The sequence below is a fragment of the Somniosus microcephalus genome, chromosome 11, assembly GCF_052327205.1.
Source record: "Somniosus microcephalus isolate GS21.2 chromosome 11, FLI_Smic_1.0, whole genome shotgun sequence".
Classification (NCBI taxonomy): Eukaryota; Metazoa; Chordata; class Chondrichthyes; order Squaliformes; family Somniosidae; genus Somniosus; species Somniosus microcephalus.
In genome coordinates, this window is record NC_140997.1 from 221,442,433 (window position 1) to 221,461,506 (window position 19,074).

General features: G+C 46.1%; 1 protein-coding gene across 2 annotated transcripts in view; it reads left to right on the forward strand.

The window, feature by feature from the left end:
* The window catches only part of LOC147111262 (caM kinase-like vesicle-associated protein), a 136,738-nt gene that overhangs the window by 40,797 nt on the left and 76,867 nt on the right, over positions 1-19,074 (forward strand). For both annotated transcript variants that reach the window (XM_086001996.1, XM_086001997.1), the window contains exon 2: positions 18,036-18,143. In XM_086001996.1, the coding sequence (XP_085858122.1) occupies positions 18,049-18,143 (95 nt within the window). In that variant the 5' untranslated portion in view covers positions 18,036-18,048. The remainder of the gene's footprint in view (positions 1-18,035; positions 18,144-19,074) is intronic.

Sequence of the window (19,074 nt, forward strand, 5' to 3'; positions counted from 1 at the left end):
ACCCTTATTTTTCCTCTGGGGTATACTTTTTGCCCCGTATACGTCCTCAAGACAATGGATGTCTCTCTCAAGGGTATGTGTGAGAATAGCCACTCGTAGTCTCGTCGATTCATGACGGTTAGCGCTGATCCTGTATCCAATTCCATTTTAGCTTGGGACCCTGCTCTCGTGAGGGTGACCCAAATGGTTCGGTGATCCTCTTTTGCGATTACATTGTGAAGTTTGAGACAGCTTAGTCTCCTGTTCCCGGATTCACTATCGCTCATCTGGTCTTCGGAACTACTGTCCGTCATCTTTTGTACTTTCTTGTACGGTCCCTTAGTAGCCTTTTTGTTGTCGCTGGTCTTCTTCCCAGACCTGCAAACCCATGCAATGTGTCCCATCTTTCCGCATTGCCTGCATATTTTGTCTTTGGACCAGCAGTCCTTCTGGTCATGGTTAGTTCTGCCGCAGCGATAACATTTTGCAAATCCCCGTGTCATTTCGTGGGTGCCGTATTCCTGTGGCTTTTGTTGTATTTCTGCAGCTCCCCTGGCTGCTGCTTCATACGATACTGCCACGCTGAAAGCCTTATCTAGCGTCCGCTCTTTCTCTGATAGTAACTTCTTCTGTGTTCCTTCACTCAGGAGTCCACAGACAAATTTGTCCCGTAGGGTATCTGCCAGTCCTTCTCCGAACTGGCAGTGCTTTGATAGCTTGCGTAGTTCTGTAAGGTACTCAGCATTGCTCTCATCTTTATGCTGAGTTCTCCTGTGGAATTTAAATCTTTCTGCTATCAACAGCGGTGCAGGGTTTAGGTGTTCCTGTAGGACAGCAACAATTTCGTTAAAACTCTTCACCTTCGGTTTGGCTGGAGTAATCAGGTCCCGCAATAGGCCGTACGTTCTAGCGCCCATTAAGTTTAGCAATACCGATGCCTTTTTCTCATCAGCTATTTCGTTTGCCTCGAAATATACCTCGACTCTTTCCACATACGTGGTCCAGTCCTCTATAGTATTATCAAAAGCAGTGATACCGCCAGTCTTCGGCATCTTGCAAATCTAAAATGGCGCCTCCCGCGCTTTGCCTTCTTCCCCGATTTAACAAAATGGCGCCTCCCGCGCTTTGCCTTCTTCCCCGCTGATTAAGATGGCGCCTCCCGTGCTTTGCCTTCTTCCCCGCTGTTGCTAGCGCTGCTTTCCGCGGTCCCCGTTGCAACCTGCAGCTCCTCGCGGTTTCTTGCGCGTTTAATATTTCCTTGCTTATTATTTTCCCGTCTTGGAACAACCCTGTGGGACTCTTGCCTCCCTCTTCTCGGGTCTATACGCAGCCCAGCTTCGTAGCACCGGCCACGCCCTGTGTGCTCCACCCTCTCTCTCTCTTTTTTCCCGACAACGCTGCTCGGCCCCGTTGCAAGCCACCCGCTCGAGTTTGCGACCGCCGCAGCCCAGGAAGGATCAGTGTACTACCTTCCACCAGCCCGATTAGCTGAAGCACCGTCGACAGGAACCAGGCCCCGCTTCCGACAGCTTCTCCAGCAATCTTCAACTCCGCTAACACAGGGGCGGATGCCCACGGTTGACGCCCGTTTCTACTGCCTCTTACTTTCTTTTCTTTCTGGCCTCGACCTCTGCTCACTTCGCTGTAGGAATGGATCCCAGGAGGTGGTGCAGACTGTAGGTAGGTTCGTATCTGCTCATCGCCAGTATTATGTCCGTGAATGATTGAGACACGGACAGCAGGAGTTGAACAAAACAAGTCTTTACTGATGGAAGTCAATAGTGAAACTGAAAACAACAGAGGCTCACTAGCGCCTTTTATACAGGGGTGGTCACTGCCGGTACTGCAGTCTGAGACCAGTTATTCTCTTAAAGGTACATACACAACAATACTGTATTCACTGCTCACGATGCGGTCTCCTCTACATTGGGGTCCAAACGCAGATTGGGTGACCGCTTTGCGGAACACCTCCGTTCAGTCTGTAAGCGTGATCCCGAGCTTCCAATCGCCTGTCACTTTAATTCTCCGCTCCACTCACACTCTGACCTCTCTGTCCACGGCCTCTTACACTGTTCTAGCGAAGCTCAACGTAAGCTCGAGGAACAGCACCTCATCTTTCGATTAGGCACTTTGCAGCCTCCTGGACTCAACATCGCGTTCAACAATTTCAGACTATCTCGGCCCCTATCATTTTCTTCCCTTTTTTTTTCTCATATGGCAGCTGTTGATCATTCTGCCATTGCCACTTACACCTCATCTAGAGTCATCTTTTGTTTCTTAACTTGTCCCATTACCAGCTCCTTTTGCCTTGTACCATCATCCCTTTTGTCTTTTAATCTCTCCTGCCTTCCAGCCTATCACAGGCCTTTGTTCTTTCCTCCCCTCCCCCCTTCCCCTGCCCTACACTTGCTTAAAAGTCTGTTACTTCTCTAACCTTTTCCAGCTCTGACGACGAAGGGTCATCGACCTGAAATATTGACTCTGTTTCTCTCTCCACAATGCTGCGTGACCTGCTGAGTGTTTCCCAGCATTTTCTGTTGTTACTTGAAAAACCAGGACTGTATTAACTGGAGCAGAGGCTAACGGGGCATCTAGTGGGAACCTTCAATGGTTTGAGTCGGTATGCAATGAAAAATTATTTCCATGGCCAGTGAAACGGAAGCAAGGTGACATAAATTTAGGATTAGTACTAAAAGCAAAAATGGTGAGGTTAGAATAATTTTTTTGTGTGCAAAGAGTTTTAATGTATGGAATACATTACTATAAGTGGCTGTTGAAGCCAAGAGAATTACAGCATTTAAAAGGGAATTGGATAAACACTTGAAGTAAAATATTAAAGGGTACTGGAAAAGAGCAGGGAAATGGGATTGGAGTAGACAACTCTGCTTTACAGCTTGCCCTCGCAGAGACCTGGTCCACTTCTATGTTGAAATTTACGTGATTTTAATGGGACAATTTTCCACGAGTGCAGTCCCGGCAGTGAGCCCTGCCCACCTGCTGCACATAACAGGAAATCACAGGCACACTGCACAGATCAGGAAATCACAGGCACACTGCACAGATCACGAAATCACAGGCGCACTGCACATACTGGGAAATCACAGGCACACTGTGCACACTAGGAAATCACAGGCACACTGCACATACCGGGAAATCACAGGTGCACTGTACACACTGGGAAATCACAGGCACACTGCACAGATCATGAAATCACAGGCGCACTGCACATACCGGGAAATCACAGGCGCACTGCACAGATCATGAAATCACAGGCGCACTGCACATACCGGGCAATCACAGGCACACTACACAGATCAGGAAATCACAGGCGCACTGCACAGATCATGAAATCACAGGCACACTGCACATATTGGGAAATCACAGGCACACTGCGCACACTAGGAAATCACAGGCACACTGCACATACCGGGAAATCACAGGCACTCTGCACATACCGGGAAATCACAGGCGCACTGCACAGATCAGGAAATGACAGACATACTGGGAAATTACAGGCACACTGCACATACCGGGAAATCACAGGCACACTGTGCACACTGGGAAATCACAGGCGCACTGCACAGATCAGGAAATGACAGGCACACTGTACACACTGGGAAATCACAGGCACACTGCACATACTGGGAAATCACAGGCACACTGCACAGATCAGGAAATGACAGGTGCACTATACACACTGGGAAATCACAGGCACACTGCACAGATCAGGAAATGACAGGCACACTGTGCACACTGGGAAATCACAGGCGCACTGCACAGATCAGGAAATGACAGGCACACTGTACACACTGGGAAATCACAGGCACACTGTACACACTGGGAAATCACAGGCACACTGCACATACCGGGAAATCACAGGTGCACTGCACAGATCAGGAAATCACAGGTGCACTGCACATACCGGGAAATCACAGGCACACTGTACACACTGAGAAATCGCAGGTGCACTGCACAGATCAGGAAATCACAGGCGCACTGCACATACCAGGAAATCACAGGCGCACTGCACATACCGGGAAATCACAGGCACACTGTACACACTGGGAAATCACAGGTGCACTGCACATAGCGGGAAATCACAGGCGTACTGCACATCAGGATATCACAGGCACACTGCACAGATCAGGCCATCACAGGTGTACTGCACATCGGGAAATCACAGGTGTACTGCACACATCAGGAAATCGCTGCACACATCAGGATATCACAGGTGCTCTGCATATATCAGGAAATCCCAGGACCTCTGCATGTATCAGGAAATCACAGGTGCACTGCACATTGTGAAATCACAGGCGTAATACGCATAGCAGGAAATCACAAGCGTACTACACATCGGGAAATCACAGGCGTACTGCACATATCAGGAAATCACAGGCGTACTGCACATAGCAGGAAATCACAGGTGTACTGCACATAGCAGGAAATCACAGGCATACTGCACATAGCAGGAAATCACAGGTGTACTGCACATATCGGGAAATCACAGGCTTACTGCACATATCGGGAAATCACAGGCACTCTGCACATATCGGGAAATCACAGGCACTCTGCACGTACCAGGAAATTACAGACGTTCTGGACATATCGAGAAATTACATCTACATTACTCAGGAAATCATGGCAGTATTGCACATGATTTTCCACCCATTAAGATGAATGGATGTAAAATCTTGGACAGCACACCCATGCTTTCCCAATTTGTGGGGCCCATAGCCAAGGCTCCCCGCTGATAGCAAGCTTCCAGAAGAACAGCTCATACAAATCTACGTAGGAGCTATGGGATATATATTTCTTCAGTCGCTTATCTTAGCAGAAAAGTAGATCCGAGTATAAAGCCGGGCGCACTCCCTTGTGTATTTTTTCACCAATATTGATCAATGGTGGAGCCTCTGTTGTGTAGTAATTAAGAGAGCAATTGTGTAGCGATTGGAAGCGCAGACTTTGCCTGATCAACGTTTTCACAGTTACAATAATAAGGAAAAAATTATTCTTTTTAATCTCCTCCCTGGCGTTGCCATGACTCTCTGTTGGAACCAGCTTAGCTATCCTGCTGTGTATTCATCTCTGCACTGCAATAGTCAGTAGCCCCTAGTATATATTTCAAAAATCGTCGTAGCATAAAAAGAAAAATTTGTTGAGGCTACGGGTTTTACTGAGCCCGTCCCATCTACTGCATAGACCTCCCTTTTTGTAGCAGATTGTGCTACAGCAGGGAATTGGCCTGTCAGCCAACATACCTTTAAATAGCCTTTCCGAGACTGTTACCTCTGGCAGGCAGCACCCCAGTATTATCATAAGAATTAGGAGCAGGAGTAGGCCATACGGCTGATCACAGCTGTAGAGCTTGCTGCGAATGGACTCAGTGTACCGGAGCCAGCGAGGAGGAAAAACAGCCACAGTTCCCAGTCCTGATTGTTATCCAGCACCACTTGAGCACATACAGCTAGGCTGATGCTCCAGTGCAGTACTGAGGGAGTGCTGCACTGTCGAGTGTGCCGTCTTTCGGGTGAGACATTAAACCGCGGCCCCGTCTGCTCTGTCAGGTGGACGTAAAAGATCCCATGGCACTACTTCAAAGAAGAGCCAGGGGAGTTATCCCCGGTGTCCTGGGCCAATATTTATCCCTCAACCAACATAACAAAAACAGATGACCTGGTCATTATCACTTTGCTGTTTGTGGGACCTTGCTGTGCGCAAATTGGCTGCCACGTTTCCCACATTACAACAGCGACTCCACTTCAAAAGTGCTGTCATTGGCTGTAAAGCACTTTGAGACGTCCGGTGGTCGTGAAAGGCACTGTATAAATGCAAGTCTTTCTTTCAATAATCTTTGCTGGCAAGGAGGTGCAGGTGGATGATTGGGGTAAAAGAGGGTTGGATTTGGCTTGTATGGAGTAAAAGAATCCGGTGTCACTCAATACTTAAACTCACAAATGAAGGGCATAATTTGGCCACCTTGGACAAGGCAACTGGTGCCCATGTCTCAGCACCCAGCCGAAAAGGGGAGGGGGAAAAAAAGCCTTCCTTTTTCCTTGACGGGAACTTACTTCTCTTCAAATAGAAACAGATCCATATCTGAGCAGGCAGTATACTGATGTAGTGCGTTAATGTAATAAGATGCTGCAGCTCACATACTGGTAGAATCCACTTCGATGTATGGCGAATACCTGATCTCCATATCAGAACAGATGACAGTCTGAGGAAAACCGCCAGAGGATCTGAGGAAAGGTGGTCGACCTGCAAACGTTAACTCGGTTTCTCTCTCCACAGGAGCTGCCTGAGCTGCTGAGAGTATTTCCAGCAGGTTCTGTTTCTATTTCAGTATTAAACACTATCGAAGCCTCAGTCTGCGGCAATTACTTTCTCCTTCAGTAGAAACTTTTTGAAAGTTTTTCCAAACACTTTTTGCGCCGAACTTGTTTTTATTTTTAAAAATCTCTCGGAGCTCTCTTTTAATCTTTCTGCAACGGTCCATGTCCACAATAACTTTCAGGTTTCAAGTCATATTTCCTTTTGAAGAGAGGGCTGTCAATCAATCGGGATCAAAGCAGCAGCGTTATCTGACATATCACAAAAGCGTTGACTCTCTTAATTATTTCTTTAAGATTAAAAGACATTGGGCCAGAATTTGCGGTGGGTACTCTGAGAGTAAGCTAATAACCGAGAGGATGTTGTTAAATTTGTGTTTCTTTAAAAGAAATGGGAATGTGGCAGATATTAATTTAACTGAATTTCACCCTGTTTCTCCCGAGTGCCATTAAACTGCTGGAATCTGCTTCCTCTTTTCCTTGGATTTATTTATTCTTTTCCCTGTTTTTTAATTTCCCTTTTATTCTTTCTCTGAGAAAGCCTCAAAGATCAGCTCTCCAAATATTGGACCAGAGAGTGTAGATGTGATTCATACATTCGGTCCTTATTTTATATTTGTCATTCATAAGCTCCTGTGTCCATATTAATAATGGAAACTGACTGGGGCACCGACCCATGTGATCCCAGGTATGTTTCCGCACACGCTGCGCCCCTGGGGTCCGCAGCGTCAAACAGCAAGTTGGCGAAGGAGGGTCCCCATCAGGTAAGTGCGCACGCTAGTCGGATGCCAACGGTGTACTCCGTAGGCATGCCGCCGACCGCAAAATCCAGGCCAATATTACAGGGACTAATTGATGCAGACTGCTGAAGTGAAGATTTAAAAAAATACAGGTATACTAAAAAAAAACAAGCATACATAAGAACATAAGAACATAAGAAATAGGAGCAGGAGTAGGCCAATCGGCCCCTCGAGCCTGCTCTGCCATTCAATAAGATCATGGCTGATCTGATCCTAACCGCCAATCCACTATCACAGAACCATCTCCTGAATCTAACAGAATTAGACACACGAAATAGGAGCAGGATCAGGCTACACGGCCCCTGGGCCCGCTCCGCTACCCACAGGGCCATGACCGATCCGAACCTAGACTCATGTCCAAATTCCTGCCCGCTCCCCGTAACCTTTAATTCCCTTTACTTCCAGGAAACTGTCTATTTCTGTTTTAAATTTATGTAATGATGTAGCTTCTACAGCTTTTTGGGGCAGCATATTCCATGGACCTACCACCCTCTGAGTGAAGTAGTTCCTCCTCATCTCAGTTTTGAAAGAGCAGCCTCTTATTCTAAGACTACACCCCCTAGTTCCAGTTTCACCCATCATCGGGAACATCTTCCCCGCATCCACCCGATCCAACCCCTTCACAATCTTATATGTTTCAATAAGATCGCCTCTCATTCTTCTGAACTCCAATGAGTAGAGTCCCAATCTACTCAACCTCTCCTCATATGGCCATCCCCTCATCCCCGGGATTAACCAAGTGAACCTTCTTTGTACTGACTCGAGAGTAAGTATGTCCTTTCTTAAGTATGGACACCAAAACTGTACGCAGTATCCAGGTGCGGTCTCACCAATACCTTGTACAATTGAAGCAATACCTCCCTATTTTGATATTCTATCCCCCTAGCAATGAAAGCCAACATTCCATTGGCCTTCTTAATCACTTGCTGCACCTGCATACTAACCTTTTGAGTTTCGTGCACCAGGACCCCCAGATCCCTTTGTACTTCAGTACTTTCCAGTTTCTTGCCATTAAGATAATAACTTGCTCTACGATTTTTCCTGCCAAAGTGCATAACCTCACACTTTCCAGTATTGTATTCCATCTGCCAAATCTCTGCCCACTTACTTAGCCTGTCTATGTTCCCTTGCAGGTTTTTTATGTCCTCCTCACTCACTACTTTCCCTCCCATCTTAGTATCACAGTGCCGAGGTGTAACTTGCCAAAGAGTTATCAAGGTATTTGACACATAGAAACATAGTAACATAGAAGATAGGAGCAGGAGTAGGCCATTCGGCCCCTCAAGCCTGCTCCGCCATTTAATGAGATCATGGCTGATCATCCAAACTCAGTACCCTGTCCCTGCTTTCTCCCCATATCCCTTGATCCCTTTAGCTTTAAGCAATATATCTAACTCCTTCTTGAATATATTTAATGAATTGGCCTCCACTGCCTTCTGTGGTAGAGAATTCCACAGGTTCACCACTCTCTGGGCGAAGAAATTCCTCCTCATCTCAGTCCTAAATGGCTTACCCCTTATCCTTAGACTGTGACCCCTGGTTCTGGACTCCCCCGCCATCGGGAACATCCTTCCTGCATCTAGTCTGTCTAGTCCTGTTAGAATTTTATGTTTCAATGAGATCCCCTCTCATTCTTCTGAACTCCAGCGAATATAAGCCCAATCGACCCAATCTCTCCTCATACGTCATTCCTGTCATCCCAGGTATCAGTCTTGTGAATCTTCGCTGCACTCCCTCCATGGCAAGAACATCCTTCCTCAGATAAGGCGACCAAAACTGCACACAATACTCAAGGTGTGGTCTCACCAAGGCCCTGTACAACTGCAGCAAGACATCCTTGCTCCTGTATGCGAACCCTCTCGCTACGAAGGCCAACATACCATTTGCCTTCTTAACCGCCTGCTGCACCTGCATGCTTACCTTCAGCGACTGGTGCACAAGAACACCCAGGTCTTGTTGCACTTCCCCTTCTCCCAATCTGTTGCCGTTCAGATAATAATCTGCCTTCCTGTTTTTGCCTTTCTCATTGCAGTTCTCATCTCCAGTCCCATCCTAGGTCAAAGCAAGCCTTTATCGTAATTTATTCTTCGCTGAAAAGAATCTTTCTATACTATTGTAGATGGATTGACTCTGGTGCTCCAGTTTATGCATGGTTAAAGAACAGCATTCATTTTAATCTGAACCACTGTCTGTCTATGAAATATGTCTGCCCGCAATTCCCGTCAACTTTTTCTATTCTAAATTCCTGTCTCCGCAATTATAGTGGACACTGGTTACGTAAACTTCTCACACTGTAGGTTGCACCCTCTCCCAGTGAGGGTGCTGCAGTACCAGCACTGGCAGGAGGCCATCCTTTCAGTCTAGCGAGTTATCATATTCAGTTTCCATTATTAATATAGACTTATGAATGAAAATATAAAATAAGGACCGAATGTATGAATCACATCTACATGCCCTGGTCCAATTATCCACCGCCCTTCTCCTCCTTTCTCTGTGAAATATTTCCCAGTCGGGAGGAATGGTTATGCAGAGTTTGCTGTAGACAATTGGAGCCACCTTTTGAAATTTGACTAATGTCAACCTGGAGCGTCCCAAGACCAGTTCAGGCATGAAATGTCCTTAAGTTATCAGCTCTCCAGGGCCACTGTTTTGTGCGTCAGAGCACTTGGAAGGTTGGGCAAAGAAGATCAACTTCAACCAAAGGTCCAATTCTATCTCTCAAAGCACTGAAGACAGAATAACACCCTCTAATGTTGCCATCTCTGGGTGTGACTATCAACTCGTGCCATGGTAATGGTTGTTCTGTACAGTGGAGCTGTGCCCACTGGAAGGTGGGTTGACCATGGCCAGACTTGTAAACTTCTTTGTTTTTTGTTTCTAACACAGAAGAAGGCAATCCCCCCATTAGCTTGGGCTAAATTCACACACAAGTGAAACAACAGTGTTATAACCCAGTCCCTCTGATCCCTGCACCTATATATTTGATACCGCTGGAACAGGCCGCCGTCTTGTGCGGTGGATGCTGATTCGCTGAATTCCTTCAAGCGAGAGCTGGACCTGTTTCTGGCTGGGGCGGAGATCAGCTCTTACAGAAGGTAGGCACTGCAGGGAATTCAGGGCCAGAGCGATCTCCTGGACTCGTTTTGATCGCCTAGATGGGTCAGAGAGGAATTTCCCAGATTTTTCTTCCCCAAATTGGCCTGGGTTTTTTAATCTGGTTTGTCGCCTCTCCCAGGAGATCATATGGTTTCGGGTGGGGTGGAGTGTATATATTGTGATACACAAGGTATCGCAATTGTGTGAGACAGGCTGGATGGACCAGAGGGTCTTTATCCTGTCCGTCATTGTTTGTATGATAGTGTTTTAGATGTCTCTCTAGGTAGTAGAAATACCAGCATTTGAGAGCATGCCTGTTAAGTGTGTAACAGAATTTCTACCATTTGAGTGATTTCAAATAAAATAAAAATGCAATAGTACAACACCCAGTTTATTTGAAGAAATCCTGCTTCTTGCCTGAATACAAAGATGACACTGAAGAGCCGAGAGTCGAATATTTAGACTGGGTAGTTCTGTGCATTGAGAGATGAACCATTGATAGGTTAGCATTTGTAATAAGAATTAGATGTGAAACAAAACAATACATCTAGTGGGTGTTGATTCCAGAGCATGTTTCCGACTACTGAATTGAGCCATCATCAAAAAAGACAAGTGGAAATGGCATAAATGGAAATAGACTAGCTAATTGGTGAGGCAGAGGCATTACTTCAGGTTAAACTTAGACCTGCGCGGAACATGCAGGACATATCAATGTGGCAGGCAACGAAGGCTTTGCAGATTTCATTTGCAGGAGACATGTTCGCAGACTGCCACTCATAATTCTTAATTATTTCTATTAATTATTAGACACCGATGGAATTGAGTCGTTGGATACATTTGTTTTATGTTCTGGATTTGGTTAATGTTTCCATTATTTGTACTAAAGTGAGGGCAAGACACCTTTATAAGCGTAAGACCTTTACTTAAATATTTTAATGAGCGTTTAAAGAAAGGAAGAAAGACTTGCATTTCTATAGCGCCTTTCACGACCACCGGACGTCTCAAAGTGCTTTACAGCCAATGAAGTACTTTTGAAGTGTAGTCGCTGTTGTAATGTGGGAAACGCGGCAGCCAATTTGCGCACAGCAAGCTCCCGCAAACAGCAACGTGATACTGACCAGATAATCTGTTTTTGTTATGTTGATTGAGGGATAAATATTGGCCCAGGACACCGGGGAGAACTCCCCTGCTTTTCTTCGAAATAGTGCCGCGGGATCTTTTACGTCCACCTGAGAAAGCAGACGGGGCCTCGGTTTAACGACTCATTCGAAAGACGGCATCTTCGACAGTGCATCACTCCCTCAGTACTGCACTGGAACGTCAGCCTAGATTTATGTGCTCAAGTCCCTGGAGTGGGACTTAAACCCACAACCTTCTAACTCAGAGGTGAGGGTGCTGCCCACTGAGCCACGGCTGACACTGTGCCTCTGGTGTGCGGCCTGGGCGCCTACGGAAGAGCCCGATCCAATATGGCAAGCAGTGCACTTGCGCACATGCACCCATCGTATTGGAGGCTTAGGCGCCCGCTGTACGCCTGTATAATGGGCACAGTGCCAACAAATTGCTAGGCCATGGGGGCCTTGCTTTAACACCTTACCTGAAAGGCAGCATCGCCAAAAGTGCAGCGCGTCCTCCATACCTCCCGGGAGTGTCGGCCTAGATTACAGGCTCGAGTGCTTTCAGCCGAGCCAAGCAAGGAGTAACTAGCCACATTGCCCCAATCATAGAGTCATAGTCATAGTCATAACGGCACAGAAGGAGGCCATTCGGCCCAATCCTCCAAATACTGGTGAATTTATCCAAAAAGTACCTTTGAAAGAAATGACAGGAGTTTAGACTTAAAAAAAATATATAGTTTAATGTGTTTCAGTGATATTTCATATACTTCAGAGAGGACAGTATGAAAACTAAAGGTAGAGGAAGGCAAGTGAGCAACAGACCGCTCTCCTCTGGCATATCTTTAATGTTTAGAATAGCAAAAAAAGTAATTTCTGATATTTCTGTGCCCAGCCTTGCTGTATCATTATTTTACTTCAGGATAAGTAGTGGCCTGGCATGTAGTATAAATCACTGTCAGTGAAGTTGCGAATGTGCTTCCTGTGCTTGAGCTGAATACTGACTGACTAGAAAATTAGGCAGTCTGGATTTCTGCCAGTGCTTCAGATATGAACTGAATGAACCCCCTTTAAGAATTTATCGTGAAAGGAAGAGACTGCCATCGTGAGCCCCTGCTTGGCTAGAACAGAATAATTAACAGTGCCCTCTAATGTGCTTTTAGGCTGGCACTTCTGCGCAGTACTGAGGGGTGGCTGCTCTGTCAACTTTCGAATGTTAAACCAGTGCCCCATCTGCCTTCTCGGGTGGACGTAAAAGATCCCACTGCCCTATTCAAAGAAGAGCAGGTGAGTTCTCTCAGCGTCCTGGCCAATATCTATCCCTCAACCAACACCTGCAACAGGTTATCTGGTCATTTTAATTCATTGCTGTTTGTGGGAGCTTGCTGTGCGCAGATTGGCTGCCGTATTTTCCTACATGATAGCAGTGACTACACTTGAAAAAAGTACTTCATTGGCTGTAAGGCGATTTGGGACGGCCTGAGGTTGTTGTGAAAGGCGCTGTATAAATGTGTGGTCTTGCTTTCTTTTTTCCACTCTTTGTGACTGTTTCCGTAATGCAGTGGTGGTTTTTACTTTTCTATGACAGTAATGCAGGTGTATCCACTTCACTTGGGGGGGGAAACTAATGATCCACTGAGATTTTGAAAGAGAGATGCAAGCCAAACTCCTACGTGGTTCACGGACCAAAACCCAGTAGTATGAAGATATCCATCTACTTTAACTTATTAATATGTACGGAATACAAACTGTGAAATTGTGATTCATCGTGTATAATTTATCATGTTACACAGTTCTCGGTGTAGAACTCTTCATGAAAATGTAAAGAGGCCGCACAGCAAGGAGCAGCATGGGTATGTCATGTATCCAGGAGTTTAAAAAAAGGGCAATGTATTCTATCAGTTTACGCCCCCTCTGTTTTTCCTACTGGGTATTCAGCATATCTTTGTGCTGTTACACAATATACCAAACTAATATTTAGACACAAAATCCCAACGTTGTTTATACAATGAACCAGACTAATATTTAGACACAAAATCTGGCATAAAACTTATTACAGTGTATTTTTAATTATAAAGCAGCACATTGATCCCACAACCGCAGTTATGATGGTCTTGTTTGTTGACTTGGTTTAATCCGAACAGTACACAGAAGAATGAGGGTGCTGCAGTTCATCAACACTCTGCCCTTTGACTTTTGCCATGTCGGTATGTTCGGCCCAGAGTGATGGAATGAATGCCTGTTGGCTACAGGAATCCGATATGGAATAACCATCTCAAACCAGCCCCTACTGATTGTGAGCCCGCAACACTAAATTGACCATCTCTCTCAAAGAATCATAGAATCATACCACACAGAAGGAGGCCATTCGGCCCATTGTGCCTGTATCGGCTCTCTGAAAGAGATACCAAGTAGTCCTACTCCTCTGCTCTTTCCTCATAGCCCTGTAAATTTATCTTTTTTAAGTAGAGTGCCAATTCTCTTTTGAAAGTTACTTTTTGAATCTGCTTCCACCACCCCTTCATCCAGCGCATTCTAGATCAGAACAACTCGCTGCGTTAAAAAAATTCTCCTCATCTCCCCCCTGCCATTATTGCCAATGATCTTAAACCTGTGTCCTCTGGTTACCGACTCTCCTGCGAGTGGAAACAGTTCCTTCAAAGGAGCCATGGGGTGGTTGATAGGGGCATGAAAAATATCCCATTGCAGTAAGGGTGTGCTTTTCTGAGGCTGGGACTGACCCAACTCGCTGGAGCAGTGCAGAGCGAGCTTTATCTTTAATCAACTCATGCTATATCTGTGAAGTTCTTTATGCTGACACTGCATGCCTGAAATTGGAAAATGTTCCATTCCCCGGCGCTCTCATCCCTCACTTTGAAAGCACCAGTTTTACAAGTCGTCAATCTCAGGTTGTCTTGTTTCGTGGCATCAAAATTAACTCGGCGTGTCCGGGAATTGTGAGGCTTTCGAGATGCTCACGAAACCGATAATACATGGACAGCTTTCTGCCACAAACATAACTAACAACGTTATTAACTCAATGTGCAGCATTGGCAACCTCGATGTGCCTTTTTATTCTTGTCCACAAAGTTCACTGACTGGATTGAGGATGCAGATATTGATACAAGCGTTTGACACGGTCCCTTGTGCTACATTTAAGATAGTGAATTAGCCAATGTCTGCTAACATGGTGATCAGTTCAGTGACCTCGCCGTTAGAACGCCAGGATTTGCTGATAGTAAATTGTTACCACGTAATCGTAAGCATAGGGCAGGATTTTCATTGGGCCGTGGAGGCGGGATTGGAGGCGTGTGGGGGGTTAAAATCTCGAAATCGGGGGGGGGGGGCACGAACCCATCCCGCCCCCCAACCCGCCTCCATGCCAGTTTCAAAGGAGGCGGGTACCCGCCCCGCACTGGGATCCACCTCCCTGAGGCGGGAAGGCGATTAGTGCCAATTAACTGCCTGTTAACAGGTAGTTAACAGGCAGTTTTTAGCCTAATCCCTATTTTCATAGCTGAAGTGTGGGCTGCCCGACGGCTCCAAACCACGCCAAGTTAGCAAGGCGGATCGTTGGGATGAAGGGCTTGGAGGGGTCGAGATGTCCGGTGTTCAGGTGAGTGAAGGGTGCATGAGTGCAGAGGTAAGTGTGTTTGGTGTGTGTAAAGTGTTTAAAGAAGTTTTACTTACATGTACTTACCTTTACAGCCTTCCTTCCTTCAGGTCTCGGGAGTCCCTCATCTCACCGGCACAGAAAGCAGAATGGCCGCGAGCTTTCTGTTCTGGGGAGATCTCTAAATCAGCCTGAGAGGAAGGAATTAACTTGGAGTACAGATTGTCCATGTTTGACAGTTTCAAACAGCTGTGAAACGCTGATATTTCATCTGTGAAAAGGTCTTGACAGATGAAATGTCAATCTGTGATGTCACCTGTTGTCGGGTGGCCCTTAATTGGCCTGCTGAGCTCGCTGGGCGGTCTCAACAAGGTCAATCAAGTGAAAATCGTGTGGGTTGGCCACAACTCGATGGAGGCGGGACTACAACACCGAAAGTTGTAGTCCTGCCTCCTACACGCCTCCTCAATCAAAATCCAGCCCATAGAGTCTGAAGGCAGTTGAGGGTTGTAGTGAAATTCCAGTTAAGTGAATAATTCACTTGTAGCGTAGCTGCACATATAGAGATGTTGTGCGGATCTTTGGATGGGCATTCTCTGCACACTCTTAAATCGGCAATATCAGCACAGTAAAGGGCTTTGAGTTTCCTGACGCCTTTATTTCGACATATTGCCAATCACATCTTTAGTTACAATTTTATTTTAAGTTTAATTAAAATCAAAAATAAAATCATGTGCAAAAATTTAGTTCGGCCTGGTGTCCTGGGGCAAATATTTATCTCTCAACCAACATAACAAAAGCAGATTATCTGGTCATTATCACATTGCTGTTTGTGGGAGCTTGCTGTGTTCAAATTGGCTGCTGCGTTTCCCACATTACAACATTGATTACATTTCAAAAGTACTTAATTGGCTGTAAAGCAATTCGAGATGTCCGGTGGTCATGTAAGGCGCTATATAAATGCAAGTCTTTCTTTCTTTTTGCCTCCAACTGCAATTATATAGGGCCTTGGTGAGAGCACACCTGGAGTATTGTGTACAGTTTTGGTCTCCTTATCTAAGGAACGATATACTTGCCATAGAGGGAGTGCAACGAAGGTTCACCAGACTGGTTCCTGGGACGGGGGGATTGTCCTATGAGGAGAGATTGAGTAGACTCGGCCTATATTCTCTGGAGTTTAGAAGAATGAGAGGTGATCTCATTGAAACATACAAAATTCTTACAGGGCAGATGTTCCCCCTGGCTGGGGAGTCTAGAACCAGAGGTCACAGTCTCAGAATAAGGGGTCGGCCATTTAGGACTGAGATGAGGAGAAATTTCTTCACTCAGAGGGTGGTGAATCTTTGGAATTCTCTACCCCAGAGGGCTGTGGAGGCTCAGTCGTTGAGTATATTCAAGACAGAAATCGATAGATTTTTGAATATTAAGGGAATCAAGGGATAGGGGGATAGTGCAGGAAAGTGGAGATGAGGTAGAAGATCAGCCATGATCTTATTGAATGGCGGAGTAGGCCCGAAGGGCCAAATGTCCTACTGCTCCTCCTACTTCTTATGTTCTTTCATGATCACCGAACGTTCCAAAGCACTTCACAGCCAATGAAGTACTTTTTGAAGTGTAGCCACTGTTGTACTGTAGGAAACGCCGCAGCCAATTTGCGCACAGCAAGCACCCACAAACAGCAATGTGATAATGACCAGATTATCTGTTTTTTAGTGATGTTGATTGAGGGATAAATATAGTGCCATGGGACCATTTATGTCCACCTGAGAGAGCAGACGGGGCCTCGGTTTAACATCTCATCCGAAAGACAGCACCTCTGACAGTGCAGCACTCCCTCAGTACTGCACTGGGAGTGTCAGCCTAGATTTTTGTACTCAAGTCTCTGTAGTGGGACTTGAACCCACAACCTTCTGACTCAGAGGCCGAGGGTGCTGCCAACCGAGACACGTTCCCATTTTAGAAGTATCTCTCCATTGTTGGACTGGTACCTCAACTGGCAGGCCACTCAAACAACACTAGGGGGAAAAAATGATTTAACATGTTTACAAAGGATGATTTAATAGAGGTGTTCATTATGAGGGATTTTAATCGAGTAAACAGGGAGAAATTGTTTCCACTGGCAGGAGGGCTGGTAACCAAGGGAATTGGATATATACTTGAAGAGGAAAAATTTGCAGGACTATGGGAAAAGAGCAGGGGAGTGGGACTAATTGGAGAGCTCTTTCAAAGAGCTGGTACAAGCATGATGGGCCGAATGGCCTCCTGTGCTGCATCATTCTATGATTCTATGAATACTGTACAATGTTTTTGACTACTGCCAATTTGGGTCTCCTTAGGTGCTGTTGCCCAAATACAAGTCTCTTTCGTTCACTTGCTGCTCCTTGTGCTGCACAAATAAACTGATATGTTGGAAAATGTTGGCTTATCAATGTTCTCTAGCAAGGAGTGGAAGGATCATGCTACGATTTTTCATGCACCACTGATGTAGCACAGCACTGTAATATAACTGTATCAACCACGGTGGCATAGTGGTTAGCAACGTTGCCTCACAGCACCAGGGACCCGGGTTCGAATCCGGCCTCGGGTGACTGTCTGTGTGGAGTTTGCACATTCTCCCCGTGTTTGCGTGGGTTTCCTCCGGGTCCTCTGGTTTCCTCCCACAGTCCAAAGATGTGCGGGTTAGGTTGATTGGCTATGATAAATTGACCCTTAGTGTTAGGGGGATTAAATACGTGGGGTTACGGGGATAGGGTGGGATATGTGTCGGTGCAGGCTCGATGGGCCGAAATGGCCTCTATCTGCACTGTGGGGTTTCTGTGATTCTGTGATTCTGTGAACCCTACTGTCTCTGGCAGCAGGAGGACCCTCTGCAGAGACTGCTGTCCATGCTACTGGATCCCCTGTACTGGCCATGGACTGGCTGACCTCACTGGAAGTGCTTCTTCAATATCAGCTTGGCAAGACCTTGGGGTTATTTTCTAGATCTATGAGATAAAATGGGCTGTCCCGCATCCACATTGATCTTGCGAAGATGCTTTCGTGGTGCAACATCCTTATACATTGCACTTCCTAACCAATTGCTTTTGTTTTGCTTTCCACACAGGTGAACAACAGCAATGCCTTTTGGCTGCATAACACTCGGTGACAAAAAGGATTATAACAACCCTTCGGATGTAACGGACAAATATGATCTGGGACAAACAGTCAAAACGTAAGTACAGGAAACTTTTTTTTATCCGGCACCGACGGGACCGACGTGGTGCCGATTCTTCAAAAATTCCGGATAACCAAACGCTATAGTAAAAGATACAGAGAGCTGAGAGCACCGTATAAAGCAACAAACCCTGTTGCTTAGCAACTGGTTCAGAACAATGGCCACAAGTTCCAAGCGTCTCTGTAGCTTAGCAACAGCTGCAGCCACACCCTTGCACAGCAACAGATGGAGGAAGGCAAGTACAATATGAAGTAAAACTTACCTGAAACTACTCCTGAATTTTGCCGGTTAACCGAGATTTCCGGTTATTTAGGTGCCGGTAAATTGAAAGTTTCCTGTACACAGCAAAGCCACTGAGGTATCTTAGCTCCCGGAGATTAGCATTTCTGCCAGTTGACACATCAGCCTCCCTTTCACTTCTGCACAGAATACAATGCAACTAAAGTGTAGGTTAGAAAGCTTGACTGTGGAGACTGGAAGTAGATGGATGTGAACAATACTTGATACTGGAGCTTAATGAGATCTAATGTGATTTTCCAGAATGGTAACTCTAAAGATGAGCCACTTTGATAATTGAAAGAGATGTAGTGAATTTGGACCAAGTCCTTTCATTCCTAGGCCTTGCAATTGAATCCAATCGATGAAGAAAATATCTCTACTTTCTGCCAGTTGTAAACATCCTAAGTTTGGGGCAATTCCAGTTTCTGCTTCTGTTATTGGAGCTAAGAACATAATGGCCCAGAAATTCGAGTCAGGGGCTTCCCGCGGGTGTAAGCCCCCGACCTGCACTTACCTAGCGCGCCGGCCGTTGAGCTGTGGGCCCCTGTGGAATTCCGATCCTGGGCCTGCTCCAACTGCCGGCGCGCAGTGCTTGCGTATCCCAGGAGCGCAGTTAGTTCGATGCATCCCCTGGGATCACGTGGGCCAT